Source organism: Palaemon carinicauda, chromosome 14, assembly GCF_036898095.1.
Source record: "Palaemon carinicauda isolate YSFRI2023 chromosome 14, ASM3689809v2, whole genome shotgun sequence".
Taxonomy (NCBI): domain Eukaryota; kingdom Metazoa; phylum Arthropoda; class Malacostraca; order Decapoda; family Palaemonidae; genus Palaemon; species Palaemon carinicauda.
The window spans coordinates 4,855,271-4,880,577 of record NC_090738.1 but is presented as its reverse complement, the minus strand read 5'-3'; the positions used below and the strand labels follow the sequence as shown (position 1 = coordinate 4,880,577).

At 37.2% G+C, this 25,307-nt stretch overlaps 1 protein-coding gene across 7 annotated transcripts in view; it reads right to left on the bottom strand.

The window, feature by feature from the left end:
- The window catches only part of Mical (Molecule interacting with CasL), a 442,383-nt gene that overhangs the window by 74,627 nt on the left and 342,449 nt on the right, over window positions 1-25,307 (bottom strand). For 5 of the 7 annotated variants that reach the window (XM_068386751.1, XM_068386756.1, XM_068386757.1 and 2 more), the window contains 5 exons: window positions 20,322-24,804; window positions 17,330-17,541; window positions 10,997-11,156; window positions 10,251-10,301; window positions 1,480-1,624 (listed from right to left, as the gene is read on the bottom strand). In XM_068386751.1, the coding sequence (XP_068242852.1) occupies window positions 1,480-1,624; window positions 10,251-10,301; window positions 10,997-11,156; window positions 17,330-17,541; window positions 20,322-24,804 (5,051 nt within the window). The remainder of the gene's footprint in view (window positions 1-1,479; window positions 1,625-10,250; window positions 10,302-10,996; window positions 11,157-17,329; window positions 17,542-20,321; window positions 24,805-25,307) is intronic. The other 2 variants (XM_068386754.1, XM_068386755.1) reach the window with 2 other exon arrangements.

The following is a 25,307-nucleotide window of genomic DNA, read 5'->3' as shown; positions in this document are numbered from 1 at the left end:
ATGCAGTACACAGTACCTGTAAACTTATTGCTTCCTTTAAGTTCACAGCCTCGACTGGGTCAGGCTGACCCGGTACCAATGGTGGCCGGGTGGCAGATTTGTCATTTTTCAGCCATTAAAGAATATTGCTAGACATACTGTACTATTCTTTTAAAACAATCAGAAACTTAATTTTGCCACCAAATACGGTAATTGAAGTGTTCTATGTCTCGAAATCACAAAAATGACAGTGAAAAGACGTATACGTAAATTGTTTTTTTTAGGATAATTGGTTAGGCATCAGCTACTTAATTTAAAAGTTTGTGCAGTAAAGTGTCAATTAAACCCAATTTCTGTAACAGTGGACATGTCAGTTTGTTAATACCAAAGAGAGCGTTCTTATTGACATGTATATACAGTACATAACAGCGGATGATTATGCACATTCTGTTTAAAAATTTGGTTTGAGTGGAAAAATACTATAGCTAAAATTGAAAATTTGCAAATTTACAACCTTGCAAACCTAGAATTTTATACATTTGCGCAAACTTTCATCACAGCGAATTTAAATGAAACTACAGTACAGTGAACCCTCGTTTATCGCGGTAGATAGGTTCCAGACGCGGCCGCGATAGGTGAAAATCCGCGAAGTAGTGACACCATATTTACCTATTTATTAAACATGTATATTCAGACTTTTAAAACCTTCCCTCGTACGTAGTACTGTTAACAAACTACCCTTTAATGTACAGAACACTTAATGCATGTACTACAGTACCCTAAACTAAAACAGGCACAAATATTAAAGGCGATTTTATATCATGCGTTTCCTAAACACGCTAAAAAGCACGATAAAAAATGGCAACCAATGTTTTGTTTACATTTATCTCTGATCATAATGAAGAAACAAACTGGAGGAGGTAGAGCTTTGCTTATTACCCAGACATATTTCCCATACTTTTCCCTTAGAACTACATCACATCTTCCTACTTTAGATATATATATATATATATATATATATATATATATATATATATATATATATATATATATATACATATATATATATATATATATATATATATATATATATATATATATATATATGTGTGTGTGTATATATATATATATATATATATATATATATATATATATATATATATATATATATATATATATATATATATTTATATGTATACACATACATACCTACATATATACATACATACATATATACATAAATACATGCATACATATATATATATATATATATATATGTATATATATATTACTGTATATATATAGGTTATGGAAAAAATCCGCGAAGTGGTGAATCCGCGATGGTCGAACCGCGAAGTAGCGAGGGTTCACTGTATTCTTACTTACAGACTTTACTTTGACATTCCAAATTCTGTGTAAGAAACAGTCAGCATTTATAGCTCTGGTACACTTTATTATGAATAATATTGCATGAAAATTCAATTACTGAATAGTACAAACCTTTTCAACTCGGCTTGTCTGGCTATCTTCAAAGCATTTTTCTGCTTCCGAGTTGACCCTGACCATGGGGCATGAGTGCCACGATCTAAGGTACCTGCTGGAGTACCTGTGGCACTTCCTCCATCGTCTTCTGAAAGACTTTCCTCTGTACAAAAAAAAATAATTTTTATTAATATGATTATAAACACACTAAAGCCTATAGATTATTCCTTTTTAAAATTTGAAGGAAATGTTTATTTTCTTAAAATACTGTACTAGCAATGATATGAAAACTTGGCTATCCTCCCTTTGTGAGGTCTCACTAATCACATATTTCTAATTTTGCTTCTTCAAAGAAATGAGGATAAGGATATATCTGTAGCACAGTACTAAAAATGTTTCTGAGCCGAGTGATAAACAACACAACGGTATTAGCAAATTTAAAAATAAAAGATTCTACTACATATGAGTGTTCTTGAACTAACTAGATTAGTTTTGAATAGTTTCGCCTCGATATGAATGTAGACTGCAATGCATGTGTGCTATTTTAAATAGGTATGGACCTATTTGATATTTTTACTGTTTACAATATGAAGGTAATTCAATTATAACTTATGGTTGATTTCTGGAACAAACTTAAGATGTCAAAAGCTTACTAATTAAAAGATTTGCCAATATTTACCTACCCTTGGCGGCAAACCTAAAAAATCAAATCTCCGTCATAAAAAGGTAGGGAATGAGCATGAAGCCAGAACTCCATTAAATTGAAGGTTACAAGAACACTTGCAGCACTGACAACTATTCTAATATTTCATAGTAATACCTGGCATATTAAAGCAAATTCATTAGTAAAAATAGAAATATAATGAAATTATTTCGTATCGTACTATATGAATACTTGTACAGTACATCCAAAACAGCAACTTCACTTACTGTCTTACAATTGGCCAAGGTAACGAAGCATAAAGAAAATAACTAAGTGAATAATCTACATCATGTAAATACAAAGCATACAAAAAGCAAAAAAAAAAAGGTGCAAAGTTACTAATCTACTGTTTGTACTAAGAAGCATTCACACGAGCAACAACTTGGTATATATCAATTGGGTTGTATGAAATACGACAAAATTAGAATTAATAGAAATTCAAAAGAGTAAATATCAGTGTGGTTAAAGAATCTATTTGAACTATACATCTGATATGCTATGACACTTTATTAATAATTTTAATGGGTTACTTGCTACTCTTGCCAGAAGTCACCAGCCCTTGAAATTACAAAGCTGAAAGCTCTTTAGTTTCTAAAATGAAGGCATTATTAATTTCCTTCTTTGATAAGGCACAGTTTCACTTTTAGTTTATGATAATTTAATTTTGAAGTACAGTAGAACCTCGGTTTACGAACGACTCCGCTTACGAATTTTTCGGTTTACGAAGGGATTTTCTCTGAAAAATTCGTCTCGGTTAACGAATATTGTATCGGTTAACGAATTTAAATTTCCCTCCCACGCGCCGTTTTTTGTGGAAAAGTGTTAACGCCGCGCTTCCCGATCGCATTTTTCATGGAAATAACTTAACGACCGTATCTCACAATGGAGTCACGTGACTCCTCCCACGCATACCTACCACCCCCTAAACCCCTTTATTACCCCCTTCACTCGTTCATTATCTCAGTATCCGCCGTCTCGATAGCATACATACTTAGTGAATTCGTGGACGATTTCTTTGTGATTTTTACACTTGGTTTGTGATTTGTTTTATTTTCACTCATTTGTGATTACAGTACTGTACTGTATTATTGTGATAGACAATGGCTCCTAAGATGTCGAAGAAGGAAAGCAGTAAGAAGAAGCTGATGATAACGATCGAGATGAAGAAGGAGATCATCGAGAAGCATGACCAAGGCATGCGTGTGAAAGACATTGCTAGTTTTTTCAATCGCTCGCAGTCGACGATATGCACAATATTAAAGAAAAAAGAAGAAATAAAGGCCGCTAAAGTAGCTAAAGGTGTATCGTCGTTATCAAAACAACGGCCACCTATTCTTGATGACGTAGAAAATTTATTAATGGTGTGTTTAAATGAGAAGCAGCTCGCAGGAGATTCAGTAAATGAGAACATGATTTGCGAGAAGGCAAGAACCATTTACGAGGAGGGAGGCACTGCACAATCACTGTCTTCGAGTGAGATAAAAGATTTTTTAAAGAAGTGGGAAGACGTGAAAAGTTTTCTTGAGGAAAATGTCCCAAATAAGGCTGAAACAGACCGTGCAATAAATTTATTAGTCGATAATGGGGTGGGTCACTTCTATAAAATTTTAAAGAACAGACAAAAGCAGGTGTCTCTTGAAAAATATCTTGTGAAGGGGGAGAAAAGAACTATGAAAGACAACGACCAAGAGTCCCGCAAACGCAAAACCAGTGATAGTGAACGCCATTCTCGCAAGAGAACTCCAGTCAACATTCCTGAAGTTCTCATGGAGGGAGATTCTCCCTCCAAGCAGTAACCCCCTCCTCCTCCTTCCCCTCCTCTCGTCTCCATCAAGCCAGCAGCGACACTCCTCTAAGGTAAAGTTCAGGTTTACTGTGCATGCATATCCATATTTTCATCATTAAATGACTGCAATATTTTAATAATTTTGTGTAGAGTACAGTAGAGTACTGTATGTGTAAGGAAAAATTTGTGAAAATTGGTTTTTGTAGATGGGTTGAACTAATTATTTCGATTTTATAACATTCTTATGGGGAAATTCGTTTCGCGATACGAATTTTTCGGTCTAAGAGTTCGCATTAGGAACGAATTAAATTCGTAAACCGAGGTTCTACTGTACTGTATATTAAAACCATAATAAACATACTGTAGTCTGTAAATTTTAATTATGAGACTGGAATCACTGAGTAGTCATCTGGCATCACAACTGCAATTTTGCTTGTAGCGTTGATCTTTCATTGTTGGTATGATAAGTGTCACTGATTTTATTAGAACTACACCAAATGCTACCAAATTCAATTTATTTTTTCTGGTTTAGAGATGAATGAAAATGTATGACAAGAAAAATTTGAACACTGGACTCCACACGTTACCAATAACCATTAAGATTGACTTTTCCACAAGAAATTCTTCCACTTACAACCGTAAGTGTCAGTACAAGCATGACCATAATTAGGAAAACTTTGTGCAATTAGCTTTTAGACTTCATAATGACCCATGGTCTTATCATCATCATATCTTATCACGCCAATGTAAAATGCACAGGAGGGCGTTCTCCTTTGGCTCTCTCAGGTTTTGATCTGAGCAATAAGGGCCCAGTGGGCAGCCTCATAGGATGTGTTCCATTGTTTTTAATCCCCTTCTGTGGTGGTTAAATCTCCAGTTTTGTACACATTTACCTTTGCTCTGTTTAGGGTTGCCTAGTCCTTCCTGGAGAGGATTGTTCCGCTTGGCAGGCCATCATTTGGGCAGGGCAGCACCTCATTGAATAGCCACAGGTCACTTTCCCGCCACTTCTCTAGCCTGTGAGTATCTGACCGAATTGGTTCTAGCCCAACCACTTTTGCAAAGCTTTAGTGAGATTTTAGTCTTTGCCTTGCTTCCTGATGATTGTGGATGATTTGTTTATTCTTTTCAGTTTTTGTTAGATTTCTCATCAGATATGGGGTGGTAGGATACCGGCTATTTTATATAAAGATAATTGATGGGATTGTGAAGCCCATGGCCATATCCTAACAGTAGCTGTATGTCAAAAGATGCCTGGCATTCATTGATGATCATTCATCCAGTTTTGCTGGACCCCTGCTGTGGAACTCCTATAATTTAATGCTGACTTTCCATCAGACTCTGGAACCCTTCCCCTGCTCCTACCTGTTGTTCTTCTGTTCAAAAGGGAGGTCAGTTGCTTCCTTTAGATTTAAAGGTCACTCTTTTCAATCTCACTTTTCCCTGGAAGAGACACAGTAGGAGCCAAAGGGTTGAGAACCTTGGTTAAATGGCCTGGTTTTGAAGTAAAACAACTAAAGGTGGCATGCAAGAAAACCCACCAGCAACTGCAAACAATGAGATGGATATTCCCAATCAGTTAAACAGAATTAGGGGTTGTTGTGGCATGATTAGTAACATCTCTGCCTGGTGTTTGCCACTCGGAGATTCGAGTCCCACTCAGTCTCTCTAGTGCCATTAGTGTCTGCAACTTTACAACCCTTGTGAGCTAAGGTTGGGGGGTTTGGGGGAGCCAATAGGTCTATCTGCTGAGTCATCAGCAGCCACTGCCTGGCCCTCCCTGGTCCTAGCTTGGGTGGAGAGGGGGCTTGGGTTCTGATCATATGTAATATTGTCAGTCTCTAGGGTATTGTCCTGCTTGATAGGGCAATGTCACTGTCCCTTGCCATTTATGAGCGGCCTTTAAACCTTTATACTTGAAGTGGAAAATGTTGAGTACCTTCAGTTATTGAGAAATGAAAACAAACACTATCCACCTACTCAAAATATAGCAGTATGTCAACTTTAAAATACAGAAGCAAATAAAATTGTGAATGGTCAGTACATATTGTATGGAAAAAATCATATTGGTTTCTTTGGAAACTAAGTTTTGTTTCTTTGGAAATTAAGAGCCTTTCACTATATTCACATCCTGTTTAGGTACATACATTAATCCTGTGTAGGCACATAAATTAATATCAATACAATTTCTGTATCAATAAAATGGCTACAAGTACACAAAAATATCAAAAATAAAATATGGAGGAACTGCTTTTATTGCCCTTCAACTTCAAAGGCTTTTCTCAAGACAGTGTATGTGAAAAAAGAGTAGTTTTCATGTACTGTAAAAGAAAGTATCACATTGTGCATAAACAAGTACAGGCCAGGAAGTATTACTATACAGCAGGACTACTCAACTGGCGACCTTTGGGCTAAATCTTGACCCTCTAGGTGTTGTAGCTGGACTGCAAGCTCCAGGATAAGGAAAGTACAATTGAATAAATTAAAGGTCCTGGCGATGGACTCTTAAAAAGTGTATTTCCTCGACTGACTGTAAAGTAAGTTTGAGATCTACAGTACGTATGTATTTAACCAACTAATGCTCCAAGGGCATTAGTATAAGTTTAGAATAGCTTCCTTGCAATAACAGAAAATGAGATAAATCAGCTGGTTGGCTTTGTGTATGGAGAGAAAGACAGGGACAAACTTTGGTGTGAGATCTTGCTTTGATGTCTAATGTAATTTCAACCTTATATTAATGGTATACGGTGTCCATGAAGAAGCCAGGCATACGTTTGCAGGGAACTGGATATTGAATTGTAGTGTGTTAAATCAAATTAGTAAATTTGTTTTCCATTCCCACAGATGAACATTCTGGAGTGGGGAAAAATTTTTTATCATAATCTGGAGGGAAGCTGGCAAAAAGGAAAAGGTCCCATTTTTTCTCACTTTATAAACTAAATTTATCATAGCATAAAATGGTAAATGTATCCTATGCTTTATAAATCTCTGAACACGGAATTTCATGTTTGAGATACTAGAAAATATTTCTATATGAAAACTAAGTTTTCTTTTTGAGAGTAAAATTCCACTATTTTTGTGTCAGAAATGTACCTTTTTTAAGTGAAGGAACAAAACACAAAATAGCAAGAATGTTTTGATTTTTCATATTACGAATTTCTGTTTATAATTTGTTAGTTTAAAGGAAGACTACAAGATCTTGTTTTAAAAGTGTAACATTTCTCATTAACCGGCTAACTGGACCTTTGCTCATCATAATAGTTGAGAGAGAGAGAGAGAGAGAGAGAGAGAGAGAGAGAGAGAGAGAGAGAGAGAGAGAGAGAGAGAGAGAGAGAGAGAGAGAGAGAGAGAGAGAGAGAGAGAGAGAGAGAGAGAGAGAGAGAGAGAGAGAGAGAGAGAGAGAGAGAGAGAGAGAGAGAGAGAGAGAGAGAGAGAGAGAGAGAGAGAGAGAGAGAGAGAGAGAGAGAGATGAGAGAGAGAGAGAGAGAGAGAGAGAGAGAGAGAGAGAGAGAGAGAGAGAGAGAGAGGAGAGAGAGGAGAGAGAGAGAGAGAGAGAGAGAGAGAGAGAGAGAGAGAGAGAGAGAGAGCACCTAGCTTCATAATCTTAACAAAAAAGTGTTTTCTGGAAGCCTCCCAGGTTTCAAGAACAAACACGACTTATTGGAAGTACTGTGTGCACCTAACAAAATATGCTTGATGTTCATAACTCTTGATAAACTGTGGTAACCATACTGATAATGCAGTAAATTTTCCAAAGAGTGACTTTTACCTTATTTCCTGATGTTTTCAACTAAACACCTTTTTGATATTTGAAACAGGATTTGTACGAAGACACCTTCCCTTCACTGTAGGCTTACAACCCATGTTTATGACAATCACATCCACTAGTTAAACCAATGAAATAAAACAGTGCTATTGCAAACCACTTTTCTATTCTTTTCAAATCCAAATACAGTCATACCTCTCTTTACGAAAGAATCTGCTCATGAAATTTTCACGCTGCGAAACTAGAGACGAAGATTTTTATGATTCACATTGCGAAAAATATTTCATGATAAGAAACAGAGATCTGCCAGCCAGGCCGAGAATAAAATAGTCACCCATTAAAAATATGAAGAAAATCAGTTGTTTGCACAAAAGAAAATAGTACAGTACACATGGTACTGTATATTTTGTGTATGTACAGTATTGTATTATTTTCCATTTATTATTGCATTATGTTCTAATAACTACTTAATTTACATGTATTAACAGTTAGTTTAAGAATATTGAATGGTTCAAAAGTATTTGGCTTTAAGTATTTCATTGTGATTATACTATAGCTTTATTATAAGATTTAATGTGGTGTTTTTTGTAGGGTTCAGAAAAAATTAGGCGATTTACATGTAAAATGTGACTCATAACACGAAATTTTCACGAAACGAAAGCCACTCCAGAATACTTCCTGTTGTGAGGCATTACTGTATAACAATGGTACTTCAGACAACTAAAACGAACCCCCGTAAGGGAACCTGAACAAGCAGCGAAAAGATGATAAAATAAAAAAAACTCAACACGGTAAAAGATTAAATGAGTGTCGCTACCTAGAAATCCCAAACAGACAAATATAATACTCAACTTGGGAGCAGGGATCTCTAAAACGTCGGACATCTTCAAAAACACAAAACAACACAGGGCAAAGCAAAACACGTCTGACCAACGCTGGTGCTATGGAGGAATGAGTTAAGGGGGTGGGGAGGTGTACGGGTGGGGAAGGATAGTCAAAGTAGGAGGCAGCAGATGGGTGTAGGACGGCACCTCATTGTTCTGGGGCATGTTGATGAGGGAGAGGTCTAATTGGTGAAGGACCTTTGGTCGTGGTTCAATCACGCCCCAGTTTACTATACCGACACTCATGGAGTGAGCGAGCTGGGTTTAATCCTGGCATTCCATGCATCCTTTTTTTCACTGGTATATTTAGCAATAACTATGCCTTAGAAATGGTGCTAGAGGAGCATTTCACGGAGCGACACAGGTCGAGCCCAGAAATAGATTTTTCCTTTGTCAAAATCCCTTTAATTGTACAGATGTAGTGGAGATTAATTTTACATTTCTTATTACTATGTAGACCACTGTGTGTATTCATAGTTGGCATGGGTTAATCTCACAAATATATTCACAATAAATAATCAGAAACTCAATAAAAATACATAAAACTACCAGGAGAACTTATGCGGGAAGAGATACCAATATCAAATTAATGCTATTTCTTCAAAGTTCCCGCTGCCATCAAAAGATGAATACATTAAAAATTAAACAATTTTTATATTACTACATAAAAATGCTAATATAGAAAATTAACAAAATAAAAATTCCAACAAGCATTACAGTACAAACCAATTTACAACCTCTAAGCTTAGTTTTATTATACCAGTTAAAAGCTAATGAGATCTTCCTATCCCCTATGGTGTTACTTTTCAAACTGAACGTTGTTAGTGGGTGGCTGAGCGCATCAAAATTAGCAAAAATCATGGCATCCATTACTCATTAGGAATTGCATTACAATAAGAATAATTAATCATTTTTACCGACAGCATGCACACATTTAGCTTCACTGTCTGGGAAATGAGGGTTATATTTCCTTAAGGCTGAAGCAGAGATACATCATGCTGTAAATGTTTCCTTAAAAATCCATATTTCTATAGAGCTTATAAATGTACCATTAAGACGTCTAAACAAGATTCTAGTCTATTATAGTTTTCCCAACCATAGTAAGCAGCACGATGCCACTCCTAATTTTTTTACCACAATCTTTATGAACACTTCATTAAATGGGTGGATGTACATATCTTACTTCTAAACAAATGTCTTCAGTGATTTGTAACGTTACAATATTAATTAAATCCACAGCCAATTCCACCTGATCTTCAATTGTCCCTTTTCAGTTCCCAACCTTTAGTTCAGTATTACTTGTAGTTCATAATTTGTATAAAATGTCAGCTTTGTTTACTATGTTAATAATGACTCTCATTCCCTTTATTTTCTTACAAATGAGTGTTGAGACTAATTTCCTTTTTTTTGTGCTGTGCAGACCAAAGGTCAAATGATTTGAGTGATTTATCCACTAGACTAATATCTAATACAATAGTAGTTGCAACAACATAGGGCCATGTGCTTTTAGGACATTCAACTACAATACTTTCATGCAAGCAAATCACAAGCCAAATTCTAATTGCATAACCAAATTACGGAATTAAGAGAGTTAAAAAGGTAATCGCAAGGGCAGGGCTCGAGACCAGGCATTTGGATGTAACACCCTACCTTCGATTCTCGGGGTGGTGTGTCGTACTTGGGAGGAATAGGTGGTCCCTGCTTTCAAAGACAGCATGTGAACAGGCCAGATGGATACAAGACAGCATAGGAGATGGGGAGTGTGAGTTAGAAATACTGCACACTGGATGCATCATTCAATACAAGAGGGATTTTTGGGGGAGGTTTTTATGAGTTTAACAACAACACAATTAAAAAAAAAAAATAGCAGAAAACTAATTTAGGAGAATACAGGATATGGAATATTATTCTACAAACATATGGCTGGCATAGGTAAGTTTCTATCATACACAATCGTTCAACACAAATGAACTGAAAGATTGGTTTAATTTTAGATATTTCCTTTTAGGTAATATGTATCACAAGAATAATGATTAAGCCTGTTCAATATGTGAATTATTCATAAAAAAGCAGAGAAGAAAAAGTATTGAAATAAATTGAATTATAACTTTGACAAAATAACAGTAATGACATTAGGATGACAAATACAGTAGTTTAAACTTAAAAAGAGGATTTAGTTACAGCCTTGAATTACATTAGATTTTAACTAAAAACTAATAAGTGTTCATGACAGACAAGCACATTTAGGTGTACAAGAACAAACGGTACAATTTCTATGGAAACAAAAGGGGAAATAAATAAAAAAAATTATCCATACAGATTGTCATTGCAACTAGCACCAACAATACAACAGAAATGAATTAAGGCACACTTTTGCACCTATCACTGTTAGTCACCTGATGCTTGAGGCGGTGAGGCTTTAGTGAGCGAGGTGGATGATAGGGGAGAGAATGGATGTCGGGTTGGGGATGTGGGTAAGGAGAAGGCGGAGCGGGTCTCGTCGCCTCTTCCTCCATGGTCGAGTACATCTGCGCTGTTTGATCGGCCCTTTTCAACCTATTGTGATGATAACAAATGAGTCTGATCAAACACAACTTCAAATCTTTTTAATCTGATTACTATTAAAATGTTTAATAAGACTACAGAGTCACTTGTGTAAAATAAAGCTATAGCCAGGTGAGAAGACACCAGAGGAAGGATTAAAAATTAAAAAAGCAAAAAGCATTGAGTTTCTATTTCAAATCCATGTTGCAGAAAACCACTACTATCTACAGTGTGTCACACAAGTTAATCATTAAGAGGTACATAAATGACTACAATTATTACATAGTAACTCTTATCATTTTCCTCATATGATTAAGTACAATTCCATGTTAAATTAGAGGCTCATAAATTTCAGGAAGATCGGTCTCTTATTTAAGCACAGTTAAGTAACCAGTGCTTCAAAAATATTAGCTAACAAACTTTAGTTCACTGTATTTTGCCATCTACATGAAAAGAAATTCACTTCTATTGAATAAAATTCAATGTTTATCCATACAACTGATTTATGTAATGCCACGAGTGCACCAGTTTTCCTGATAGAGCTTGTTTCTAGCAAAATTTTCCTCTGTTGGGCTCTGTGAATTTAATTTTATCCAGAGATAATAATATTAACACTGGCCACACAGTATAATGCATGGTTTTTTCCCTTTACTAACACGTGCGATAAATAGTCAGGCATATTTTCTACACTCTCTGAACACATCCAATAGCACTGAATACACTATTTTTTTTTTTTTTTCTATCCAATTCTCATCAAAATTCGTACCATGGTTTCACTAAAAAGCAGCCTAAAGGAGGCAGTGTATGCTAATAATTTCTAGCAGGATAAAAAGTAAGACATGTATGTTAAAAGTAAGTTCTAAAATTCTAAGAAAAATTGTAAAATAAAGTCGGGAACTGTTGAATATGCTGATTTGAAGATATGTACAGTAGTGACTGAGAGGATTATAAATTTGGTGGAATGGAGAAAGAAAGAGGCTAAAAGAAGTATGCATACTAATCAAAAGACAAAATGGTGGAATGGTGGAGAAAGAAAGAGGCTAAAAGAAGTATGCATACTAATCAAAAGACAAAATGGCTGAAGAGGTGAGAAAAAAAATATAATGAACAACATAATGATCTTAAAAAGAAGGAAATTACTAGACCTTTAGTCTACCTGCGGCCCTCAGGAAGACCAGAAGATGAGCAAGATTTTAGTGAAAGATTACTGAGAGAGGGAGACCTACTTGACCACATCAAAATGAACACATCTAGTTTTGCAGATGTTAAGAGTAGATCTAGAATAGGAGAAGGAAAAAAATTCAGGGGGTAGAAGCAATGTTGAAATCTGACCCCCCCCCCCAAAAAAAAAGAAAAGTGATATCAAGGAAAACTTGTTTAAAAAAAAAAACATATAATTTAGAATAGGAGGTAAAATAATAAGAAATAAGTCAAAACAATGACATGAAAGCAAAACATGAAGTAAAATGTGTGTTATTAAGAAAATAGCCAATATACAATAGGATAAAAAAAAGTGGTTGAAACCGCTGAAAGTTATAAAGGTATTTGGGGTAGGATTGCTGAGAGAGAGAGGCATGGAGCTGAATTAAGATGTATAAAGGGCAACAGAAGAAAAAAAAAAAGAAACATAGAAATTCAATATAACTGGAGGATGTTGTAAAATAGATGGACCAATAGCAAACATAACAATAGAAGGGTCTAAAGGAAAAATGGAATTTCAATAATAAAATATATTTCTATACTCACCTGATCTTCATATTACTTCCTTCTTAAAGCTTGGCTTATATTAACATTATACATCAATAACGAAAAATTTTCTATTATCTTCCCTTCAATATGCTTAGGCCTGTTGCTCAGTATTGACACAATATCAATGCAAATGGCATTATGAGGCCTTGGGTAGACTACCCCTACTTTTGTCCTTCAATCTCCAAGTTGAAACTTATATCCTATCCTCTTGACATCATTATTTAGTGGGAGAAGGTGGTGGGCATGAATTTGACCATCATGAGAGTAGATAAATGACACATTTCATAATAAAAATTCCATTTACTTCCATGAATCTCCCCTGAAGTGGGTCATTGAAGGGAAGAAATTGGAAATTCAGCCCTAAAAATTATTTTATACACTAAACTTACCTCTTAGCCAAGGATTTGGGTCACAACAAGCCATTTAAAATACAGTATAACAAAATTGGAAGTAATTTGTATTTTTCCTTACGATACAAACCTGTAACTATTGTTATGGATAATTTATTATTTGTTCTGGCACTAAATACAAACCCTTCTGCTACCTATAGGGATTGACTCACCCGTTAGGAGGGTTTTAGTCCAAACCAACTAGCTTGGCTCTTGACTCAGGGTTTTTTACCTTCGTGCTCCGCACATAACAGGGAGAAAAACCACTGCCACCTTGTTAAGTTCTGTGCAACATACAGTTAGTGGCCAAGGCAATCTGTGTGCTTGTGATACTATTAATGTGACTAGTCTAGTTAAGAGTTCTCAGAGACAGGAATCTTTAGAATCAACCATAGACATTACCCAATCCCACCTCGCTAGGGGGTATAGGGACGCAACAAGTACCATTTCTATACCAGGTTAAACAGGGAAAATCGTTTCACCTGCAAATAGGTGAGGCCAGCTTGCAGAGGACCGTGGGAGCTGTTCCCCAAGAGTGGGGAAGATAAGATAAAGGAAAGAGCCAGTCATTCTTCACATTCATCCCTGACTAATCCTAGGTAACCTTTGCCCTCAACCAATTGCTACTTGTCCATCAAGGAGCCTGAAGTATTTAAACCAATTGTTGTGCAGCAACCACAGGACCAATGGAGAGCACCTCAATGTTCCTGTGGGTCACGTCTCTCAGGTAGTGGTTGGCAAAGGTCGTTTGACGCTTCCACACGCCCGCTTGTAGTAACAATATCACAAAGTAGTTCTTTATAACACTAGGGACGTACCAATACCTCTAACGTTGTGAGCTCTGGGTCGTCGAGTTGGAGGAGGATCGGGATTCAGTGCAAGGTCTATGACCTTGTGAATCCAAAAAGAGATGGTATTCTTTGCGATCCTCCTCTGGACCTTCCCCGTGCTGAGGAAGAGTGCTGACACTCGGGGGGCAAGCTGCTGCTGTTCTTTTGAGGTGATATCTCAAATTTCTCACTGGGCAAACTAACAGTTGATCTGGATCATCAATTACAGAACAAAGACTCTAAATCCAGAAAACAAACACTCTAAATCCAGAAAACGAAAACACTCAATCCAGAAGGGCTCAAATCTAGGATCTGCTACTCCCAGATTTTGAGTTTTGGCAATAAACAAGGACAAAGCTGAGTGATATCTCCCTTCATCCCCTTGAATGGGTGACATCGTAGGAAAGACCATTAAGTTCACTGACCCCTTTTGGCCGAAGGCAAGCCAAGTAGGAATCTGTTGCCTGCTATAATGGTTCATAGGGAGCCCCTTACTGGGCTTGTAGAACTCGAACCACGTTCCATGGAGGGAGTCTAACTTCCGACAGGGGGTAGGTAATTTTGAAACTCCATATGAGGAGAGACAACTCCAATGAAGAGGAAATATTAACTCCCTTCAGTCTAAAGGTAAGACTTAAATGAGCAGTAGTCTTTCACTGCCAAGACAGAAAGTTTTCCTCTCGAAGGTAAACGAGGAACTCCGCTATTATTGGAATACAGTAGTGGCATCGAGGGGAGAGATACCCCTCCACAACACCAACCACAGAAGACAGCTCACTTGGCCTGGCAGACTGAAGCTGATCTTTGCAGGTATCCAGACATCCTCTTCAAAACTGGATGCAAAAAGTCTCTGAGAGAGGAAGTGATGGATAATCTCCAGGCGTGAAGTCACAGTGAAGCTACGACTTTGTGAAAGATGTTCACATGTAGCTGTTTGAGTAAGTCGTGTCGCGGAGGGAGTTCTCTCGGGATCTCCATAAGGAGGTGCAGAAGGTCCAGAAACCATTCCACATGGTGCCATAGCGGAGCTATGAAGGTCATTAACAAAAGTGGCAAAGGCGTATACATAGATGCTGTCCCACTGTAGTTGGGACGTATTTTACTAGAGAGCCTGGGGGTCCAGGACTGGGGAGCAGTAAAGCGGGAGCATTAAGTTCAGGAATGTCACAAACAGATCCACAGTCGGGAGGTGCAGAAGGTCCAGAAACCATTCCACATGGTGCCATAGCGGAGCTATGAAGGTCATTAACAAAAAATGGCAAAGGCATATACATCGATGCTGTCCCATTGTTGTTGGGATGTATCTTACCAGAGAGCCTGGGGCTCCAGGACTGGGGAGCAGTAAAGTGGGAGCATTAAGTTCAGGGATGTCACAAACAGATCAACAGTCGGGGAACCCCACAAAGTCAGGACTTTGTTGGCTACTACATGATTCAAAGACCACTTAGAGCCCACTATCTGAGTCGCTCTGCTCAGATTGTCGCCGAGCACATTCCGTTTGCCTGGAAAGAAGCGGGCCAATAGGGACACCGAGTTGTCTTCTGACCATCTTAGCATCTCCACTGTTAGATGGCATAGGGGCTGTGAAAAGGTACCGCCTAGTTTGTTTACATAAGATAGACAAATAAATAGATAGATTTTTATCGACCACAAATTCTACATTAAAAAATTACAATAAATATAATTACATATTAACATTAATCTATTATACATTCGGGATATTTACATTGTTTTATATACAATGTAGTTCATGGAATTACAGGATTCATAATAGTTCCTTAGCATATATCACAATTAAAATCATTAAGCATATTTCCTATAAATCACTTTAACAAAATTAAAAATTAATATTAAACCAAAGAAAATATATCTATGGGTAACAGTTCAAGATTGAGTGGGCAATTTTCACAGTGGTGTGTACATCTCCGGCAAGGATCTGATGAAATAAATTCATATTATAATTAGTTTGTATACAATGTGTAATAGGGCATGACTCCACTACATGCAGCTCCGTTTGTACCTTGCCACAAAGGCATAGCCTCTCCTCTACTGGGAGGCGACCTTGACCTCTTCTGTTCCACCTACTGTATGTCAACGGGTGGTTAAATCACTAATTACCTAAATTTCACTATATACATTTTCTCTGCTTGGAGCCCAGAGTAACTACTGTAAACCTATGTAACAAAAACACTAAAGGAAAAAGGCAGCAGTGGCCTACTCACCCCATCCTTATTGATGTTAAAATATAAATTATCTCAATACTGGGCAAGAGGCATACATATTATAAGGAGGGAAATGGGTAATTTTTCATTTTCTTTGGGGTAACATTGATATAAGCCAAGTTTCAAGAAGGAAGCAATATGAACATAAGTGGAGACTCATAGAAATAACTGAAGATGTAAAACCCCTAAGAACATCCAGGATAACAAGTTACTTAACCAAAGCAGCAGGAGAGGTGGTAATCCAAGACCCTATGAGAATATATAAAAACCTGATAAAGGATAAGAAATTAACAGATTACCATGATGTGGAATAGCCATAATACTATGGTTCACAAGTGTAAATGGGATGCACTAAAAATGTGGAAATTACAGCAGAAAAATATCAATTAAGCATGCGACAGTAATATCAGATAAGCTGCAAGAGGAGAGACTGAGAAAAGCTGTCAAAAGTTGTCAGTTTGGTTTCACACACTGATACATCAACTAAAAATGTGGTTTTCTTAATGATGCAACTATAGGCAAACTAATATGCAGAGGAAGAGATTATAAATCATATCAGTATATCCTAGAGAGGTATTTAAAATACTGGCACACATGATTATCACATGGGCATCATGAAGGCAACTAACAAATAAATGTCAACAGTCTATTATACATAAAAAAAACATGGGCAATAAAGAAAAGGAGGTTAGAGATGAATGAGTAATTTTTAAATTAAATAAAGCAGTACAGAAGTACTGTGTGTGATTTAAGCCAATAAAACCAAGTAGAAGAGCTAGTATTCAAAGTGTATAATGTACTAGAACATTCAACAGGCCAGTTTTGGTGGTATGGTTGGTTTAAAAATGAATGGGGACAATTTGTTCAAAACGACACGAAGAGTAAACATAGAAAAAATTGAAGAGGACTGCTATGAACAACACACTAGATAAGCTAACCCTCAAGTGCTTTTGAAAAGGCTGATATATACTAAAGTAAGAAAATATAACAAATACCTTCTTTTTATCCTTTGATCTTGAGAGTCTCAATCTTGAAAGTTTATCTTTAACTGTTGTTGGAGGACTTTTTGGGACACTCTTTGGAGTTTCACTTGCAGTAGTACTGACAGGGGCAGTGGGCTGATTACATGCTTTTGAGCTAGTGTTATCATGTGTTTCTTGTGCCTGCTGTTCACTCTTTTTCTTGTCATCTGATTTACTGAACATGCCTGAAAATATTTAAAGGTAAAAAAATTTATATAAATTCAATCCTTTGAAAAGGTTGAAAATTCATCAATATTGGCATTTTTATCTTTATTGTTAATCAATACAATGGTACCCACAAAAATTGACATATCACCCTTCCCTACTGTTACATCATTCAGGGTGCAATGACCCTGATTTTCAAAATGAACCAAAATTTCAACATTTTAAAAAAGGCAACCACAAAAAACAAGTAACAAAACCATTACACCAAGAGAATACTGTGCCCTCTTATACTTTTCCATACTCTAATAGTGTACTACAGTATTATGGAAACCTAAAACAATGAAACACAATACTGATACCAAGCTACATGTGGTCAAACCAAATGTCAAAGCTACTCCAAAGCTAACAGCCTTCCTTTTGTAAATTTTCTTTCTGATCTGAAGTAATAAACATATTTACTTATGATAGCTGCATAACACATTAAGCAAAATGCCTAAACCTCTCATACCTAAAACCACCAACAGTTTAAAGGCCTTACAAATTATATGAAACAGCTGTAAATGCAGGAAGGTTTAATAGACATTATATCCTTTGAAATATCTCTTTCTGCTAACCAACCAAATACTGCAAATCTTTAACTGCTAAATCTGTAACCAATTACACAATTCCAACAGATATAATGATACTTCAAAAGGATTTTACTTTAATTAATACAGAAGGAAGGAACATTAGCAGACTCTTCACACAGGAATGTGAGAATTATGAAACGTATAAAGTATAATTTCACTGAACTTAGTATTCACAGGAATTCTGGTTTTTAACTGTTTCATGAGGATGGTACAACAAATTATGAGGAGCGCTGTTTTGGATGCAAACAATATATTTTCTTAATAAAAACCTTTCCAGGCTGACCTTTTAAGTTTAAAACCCCCCCTAGGCTTATCTAAGCAATTGTATACAATGCACTTGAAAAACTACACTTACAATCTCCTAAAAGACAATTATACATACATACATACATATACCAAGGCACTTCCTCCAATTTTGGGGGGTAGCCGACATCAAACAAATGCAACAAAAAAGGGGAACTCTCCTCTCTACGTTCCTCCCAGCCTGACAAAGAGACTCAACCGAATTCGGCTGGTACTGCTAGGGTGCCACAGCCCAACCCCCCCTTTATCCACCACAGATGAAGCTTCATAACGCTGAATCCCCTACTGCTGCTACCTCCCCGGTCATCCAAGGCACCGGAGAAAGCAGCAGGGCCTACCGGAACTGCGTCACAGTCGCTCACCATTCATTCTTATTTCTAGCACGGTCTCTTGCCTCTCTCACATCTATCCTCCTATCACCCAGAGCTTCCTTCATTCCATCCATCCACCCAAACCTTGGCCTTCCTCTTCTACTTCTCCCATCAACTCGTGCATTCATCACCTTCTTTAGCAGACAGCCATTTTCCATTCTCTCACCATGGCCAAACCACCTCAACATATTCATATCCACTCTAGCTTCTAACTCATTTCTTACACCTGTTCTCACCCTCACTACTTCGTTCCTAACCCTATCTACTCGACATACACCAGCCATACTCCTTAGACACTTCATCTCAAACACATTCAATTTCTGTCTCTCCGTCACTTTCATTCCCCACAACTCTGATCCATACACCACAGTTGGTACAATCACTTTCTCATACAGAACTCTCTGCACATTCATGCCCAACCCTCTAATTTTTACTACTCCCTTAATTGACCCCAACACTTTGCAACCTTCATTGACTCTCTGACGTACATCTGCTTCCACTCCACCATTTGCTGCAACAACAGACCCCAAGTACTCAAACTGATCCACCTCCTCAAGTAACTCTCCATTCAACATGATATTCAACCTTGCACCACTTTCCCTTCTCATACATCTCATAACCTTACTCTTACCCACATTAAGTCTCAACTTCCTTCTCTCACACACCCTTCCAAATTCTGTCACTAATCGGCCAAGCTTCTCTTCCGCATCTGCAACCAGTACAGTATCACCCGCAAACAAAAACTGATCTACCTCCCATTCATGGTCATTCTCATCTACAATCATACTAGATAATACTACATAAACTATGAAAACCAATCATCCTCTGATTCTCCTTTTAAAATATACAGTAATGTCTTTGGCTAGAAATTGTAAATGCAATAGCATAGAGAGCAAAGTGTTGATTTATATCCATAATCATTTTAAACCTAAAGCTTCTCCAGTAATTTATAAGAATAATGTTGACAAATTTTAATATACAAATAAACACCAAAAAAATTACACATTTAATCCAACAAAAAAGAAATATAAATAACTGAAATTGTTCGTGCGTATACATTTACACAAGAACATAACCCCTTACTGTGCTTTGAATGTCACATGGAATCCAAATAAAAACCTGAAATAATCAAGCAAATGAATATGACTGCAACAATTTTAAAATTTGTTTACAAGCAGTTAACTTTATCCAACTGAAATCTATCACCTTTCGCTCAAATGTTTTGTTATCTTTAAATAAAAAAGCAATCTCAAGATTTACCAAAATTACTAACTTCTGCTAATATAAGCTATGATTACATTCTTCATAAAACATACTTTAGAAAAAAATCTAATGAAAAAGAAAAAAGTTTAATATCATCAAGATTTGAGGTTTAATCTATTCTTTCTAATCTCTACCTTCAGTAGGAGAAAATTCTATTCAGTAAAAAATACTAAGGATATCTAACAATGACTCATTATCTAGACAACAAAGGAGGAAAATATCTACTAAGCTTACCAGCAAAGACTTGGATCAAGCTCCTCCTACGTTCTCTATCCTTCGATTTTTTCCCAGACTTTTTCTCTGAAGATGATTTTTCTGCGGATTTTGGTTCTTGAGAAGGCTGGTTTCCAGGAATGGTACTTACTGAAGCTGCAGGACACACAGAAGGTGTAGACTGAGAAACTGCTGAAACAGGTTTATCATGTGGAACAGTAGTTGATATACTGGTAGATGATGATGAGCTGACAACACTGTACGGTGGGATGCTACCAGAAGGAACAGGCGACGATGTTTTGGTGGGGGATGATGTAAACACTTGCAATGACTCCAGTTCCAAAAGAGACGGTCTGTGGGTAGGACGTCTCAACAACTGGCTATTTGGTCGTGATTCACCACTATCAGAATTCTTGATACTTCCTCTTCGTTTTTGTCTGTACTCCTCTAGTCTTTCTCTAACGCGATCATCCTTGCTACTCCACTCTTCCTGGCGGGTTGGTGGTTCTCTCTGTCGATGTTCACGCTGTTCTGCTAACAACTCTTTGACTCTCTCCTCTTTGTTTTTTACTTTAGGTTCTTCTTTCCTCAAAGATGGCACATCCCCTTGCTTGATAACTATCGGAGATTCTTTATTAATGTTTTCTCTCGACAGATTACCTTCAGTCTCATTTACACTGCTCTTTTTGAGCTTTTCCCTCAAGTTATCTGCTAAATTTGGAGGACTTAATCCCAAATCTAAATCTGTCTTTAGTCTTGCTCGGTGGCGTGCTTCTTCTCTGGCTTTTTCCCGATCTACTGTACTTAGGTTTGGTGTTGATAAAGGTCTTTCAACATTTGATGGAGTAGCAAAACCTTTAGAAGTACTAGGCCTGTTCCTTCTGACAGGAGTAATAGGAACTGTATTGGAAGAAGGCTGAAATAGCTCTCTTTTAAGGCTTGTGTTATGAAACTGCTCTGGATGTGTCATTGGTGTTGCAGGAAGATTAGCCCGTGAAGGACTTTGTGGTTCATTACTAGTTTTTGTATTGACTTTTGGATCACTAGTCTTTCTTCCAATGTAATTTCTACTTGAGACTCCAAGATGTATTCTTTTATTACTGTCTTTCCTTTCAAATACTTCCTCATCCAAACTGTCATCGGCAAAAGGAACACTATTATCGTGAAGAGACTCACTTCTGCCAAGATGGCCTAAAACACTATCATCTCTGAATAAAGTTCCTATTTTAACTTTTGCTCTACCCTCTTCAGCATTAAATGTTTCACCACTTTCTGGCAAACTTGATTTCCAGCTACTATCAAGGGATTTTGTCATTATATCATCACAAAAATCTTTATCGTCTCCAAGAACACTATCGTCCCTAAATATTGTACCAACCTTAACTTTAAATCTTCTTTCTTCAGCAGTAAATGTTTGTCCACTCTCGGGTAAGTCGGGGTGAACTGAATCTAATCTAAGTAATACTTTCTTATCAGCAGGTATTGCTAACTTTTGGGTTTCTTCATCTTTTACTTTCAAATTCTTAGTAACCATTTCATTTGTATCAATTTTGTCTAACAAATTCTCTTGTGAAGATTGGGGGCTGAAGAGGGATGTTCTAGAACTGGTTGATGATAGAGGACTATTTGAGGTTCTTGAACCTCTTCTCGCACTTTTGTCTGGAGTTTTACGAGATATTCTAGACATAACCATTTCTTTGATCAAGTCTTTTTCCTTCTCACGGTCTTTATTTTTCAAACTTCGTTCAATCTGCTTCTTTGCAGTATTAGGAGATACTACATTAAATTTGTTCTCACTACCATTGTTTGGCAAAGTTGATGTTGCTAGCTTTTCTTCATTTTTTTTCCGTTCATCAATATCTTGTTGCATTGGACTGTACGCTGGTGATTTGAGAGAGTTTCTCTTGACATCTAGTGAATCTCTAACATATCCAAACGGGCTCATTCTCTCTTTAAACCGAGGTATGTAACCTTCGTACCTTTTTGGTGACATATAATCATCCAACGAGTCTCTACGTTGTTCTCCATTCATTTTTGGTTTGTTTTCACATAATGATGGTGGTTCTGACATACTCTTTGGTTCCTGGCAAGATTTCTTTTCCTCCATATTTTTGTCTTGGACGACTTTACTTTCTTTTCCCTCTATGTTATTATTCAAATATTCTTGCACACTACTATGGGAAGTGTCATCATCCATCTCTGTGCTGGTGCTTTCTGAAGACTTGTTATCTCTAACAACTTCCTCTCCAATAGTGGCTTTTTCAAAGCCAATTAAAGACATCTGTGGAGCAAGCGGCGTTGTCGGAGTCTCTTCTTCTAATTTCCTATAACCCTGCTCTTTGAGTGGAGCCTCGTCAGGACTACTGGCACTTTCACTGGTGTCCATATACTCTATCCCTTCAAGATCAGCGAGAACAGAAGGCTTGGAAGGCACAGAAGTGGTTTTGCTTGGACCCGTTGATATAGCAGAATCAGTGTCACCGAGGCTTTCTTCAGAGGCAATTCTTGCAATAGATTTTAACGGAGTCTTTTTTGTATTCATGCGGTCTCTTTCATTAACAATCACTTCCAAGTCTTCCCCAGCACTAAGACCATCATTATCGCCTGCCCAATCAGACAATTCCAGTTCAGTGTTCTCTTTGGCTTCTGGGCTTGATATTGAATCTTTCTTACATAATTTTCTTTTTTCTAAATTATCACAGTCATCTAGATTAGTCCTATTAAACAAATGACCATCTATGTTGAAATTTTCCAAGGATACAATTTCATTTGCTTTTTCCACAACAATGTGAACTTTAGATTCAATGTCATCATCAGCCTTTTCTGTATCTTTACTTAAAACAGGTGGTTTTCCAAACTGTTTTTCCTCACTCGATAAGGTACTATTTACTTCTCCACTAATTGATGAATGGTTACCATCAACTATTGTTCTGGGCGAATTAACTAATTCTGCAAACTTTTCATCATCATTCACTGCTTCACTGGCAAGTTTATCAAAAAGTTCATCAACATCATCATTTGAATCGCTTTGTTTGCCAAGCTCCAACACACCACCTTTACAAACATCATGTGTCTTACTGAAACTAACAGGATATTCAACACCCATTAAATCCAGAGAGTTGGGTGCATTCACATTTACCAGTTCTCTGTTTATTGTTTCCACACCTTCACTTTCCCCAGGCACTGACAAACCAAACTCATCAATCAGTTCACTCTCCAAGCTGAAGCTCCCTTTCTGCTGAGTCTGAGTCTTTCCAGTATCACTATACTCAATTTCTTTATTGCATTTGCTAAGTTCACAGTTGTTGACTACGTGGGGATCCTCACCAGAAGTTTCTTTCCCTTGACCCCGAATACTATTATCGGTAAAGGAGCAAGTTTCTACTATACTTGTAGTCACACTCTGGGTCACACCATTTTCTTGATTACACTTATTCAAATTTGCTACATTTTCATTTCTAACATCTACTGCAACAGGTGTTTTCTTAACAACTGAATGTTTGCGAGAAGGCACATTGTCATAATCAGATTCACTTGTGGCAGTGCTGCTACTTTCAGTACTACTACTTTCTGAGATGGGTACTTCTTTATCTTGAAGGGTCTCTTTTACAACTGATGGGGCTTCACTTATGTCTTTTGAGACCGGAAAGCCTTTCAAATGAATTATAGGCTTGACACTCTCCTCTCTTACCTTATCTATGGCTTCAACAGGAAAAACAGATGATTCAATGTGTGTAGTAATGTCTTGAGTGTCTTCCCTATGAATTACAGAAGCACCAGAGGAACTTCCGTCTTTACCGTTAGTCGAGCTAGTTGAAGTGTCACCTTGAGGTAATGAAATTGACCTTGTAGGCAACTGAGGGGATGAGGGGGAAGATGTAGGACTCTTGGGAGAAGTGACAGAAGTGTTCATGAAAGCTTGCATAGCTGCACTTGGCTGAGGGGCTGGATTAAGCATCTTTTGTGTCTCAGAGATTTTATCCATGAAACTCTTGAAGCGACTGCCCAAATCTGCAGTCGAAACGGATTTCCTTGGGAGATTTGTTTGCTCTCCAAGAAGGTACTGACGCTTCAACTGTAAAGCCTTTTTAGCCGCAATCGCTTCTGTTGATTCTGTACGCTGCAGAAGCCTTTTGAGTTGTTCAGCACGTGGGTTCACTTTCCCAGTTTCATTGAGATTTGTTAGGCTTGCACTCTTCTCCCCACTTTCTTTGCCCCAGTCTTCATCAACTGTTCCCTTATCCTTTGAACCAAGATTTATCCTTTGAGCTACTAAATCCTTCCTTGGTTCACCCTGACGGTTGGCTTCAGTGGTTGCATTGGTCTGATGGTTTTTAACATCTAAAACAGGACTGAAACTACCATCTTGACGTGGGTCTTGTGATTCATCAATAACAATAGTCGGGATTGATTTTGGAGGGCCTGGCTGCACGTGATCATCAGCAAATTCAGAGTCTGTATCAATCTGTGTATCGCTCTCTTCTGATTCTTCATCACTTGCAACCTATAAAAGATAAGGAGTTACCTTGGCAAAATTTATCGGTAAACAAGTGGAAATGTAGTGATAAAAGATGTAAAATTCTACTCTTTGTAGTAAAGGAGATGGTTAGGGATGCTTGTCTCAGATACTATGGCCACGTAATAAGACGAGAGGAGGTGGAACCAATAAGGAGAGCTAAGCACATGCCAGTGGTAGCGAGTAGTGTGGGGTGTCAGCAAATCAGAGGGATGGATGTGATGAGGAGGGATATGGGTAGGATGGGACTGGAGGATGAAGATGCAAAGAATAGAAATAGATGGTAAAAGTTAACTCAACATTCAACCCTGCTAATTAGTTTGTTCCTTTCCTCTCTTCTCTTCATAAAATTCAAATTATTATTGTACTTTATACATTAATATAAAAGAGCATGATGAAAACATACTAAACCATTACTGAAAAACTTTGATTAAAATGCCCATAAAAGATGTAATCGACTTGAGGAACATATTCACAGAATTTTAGATGTA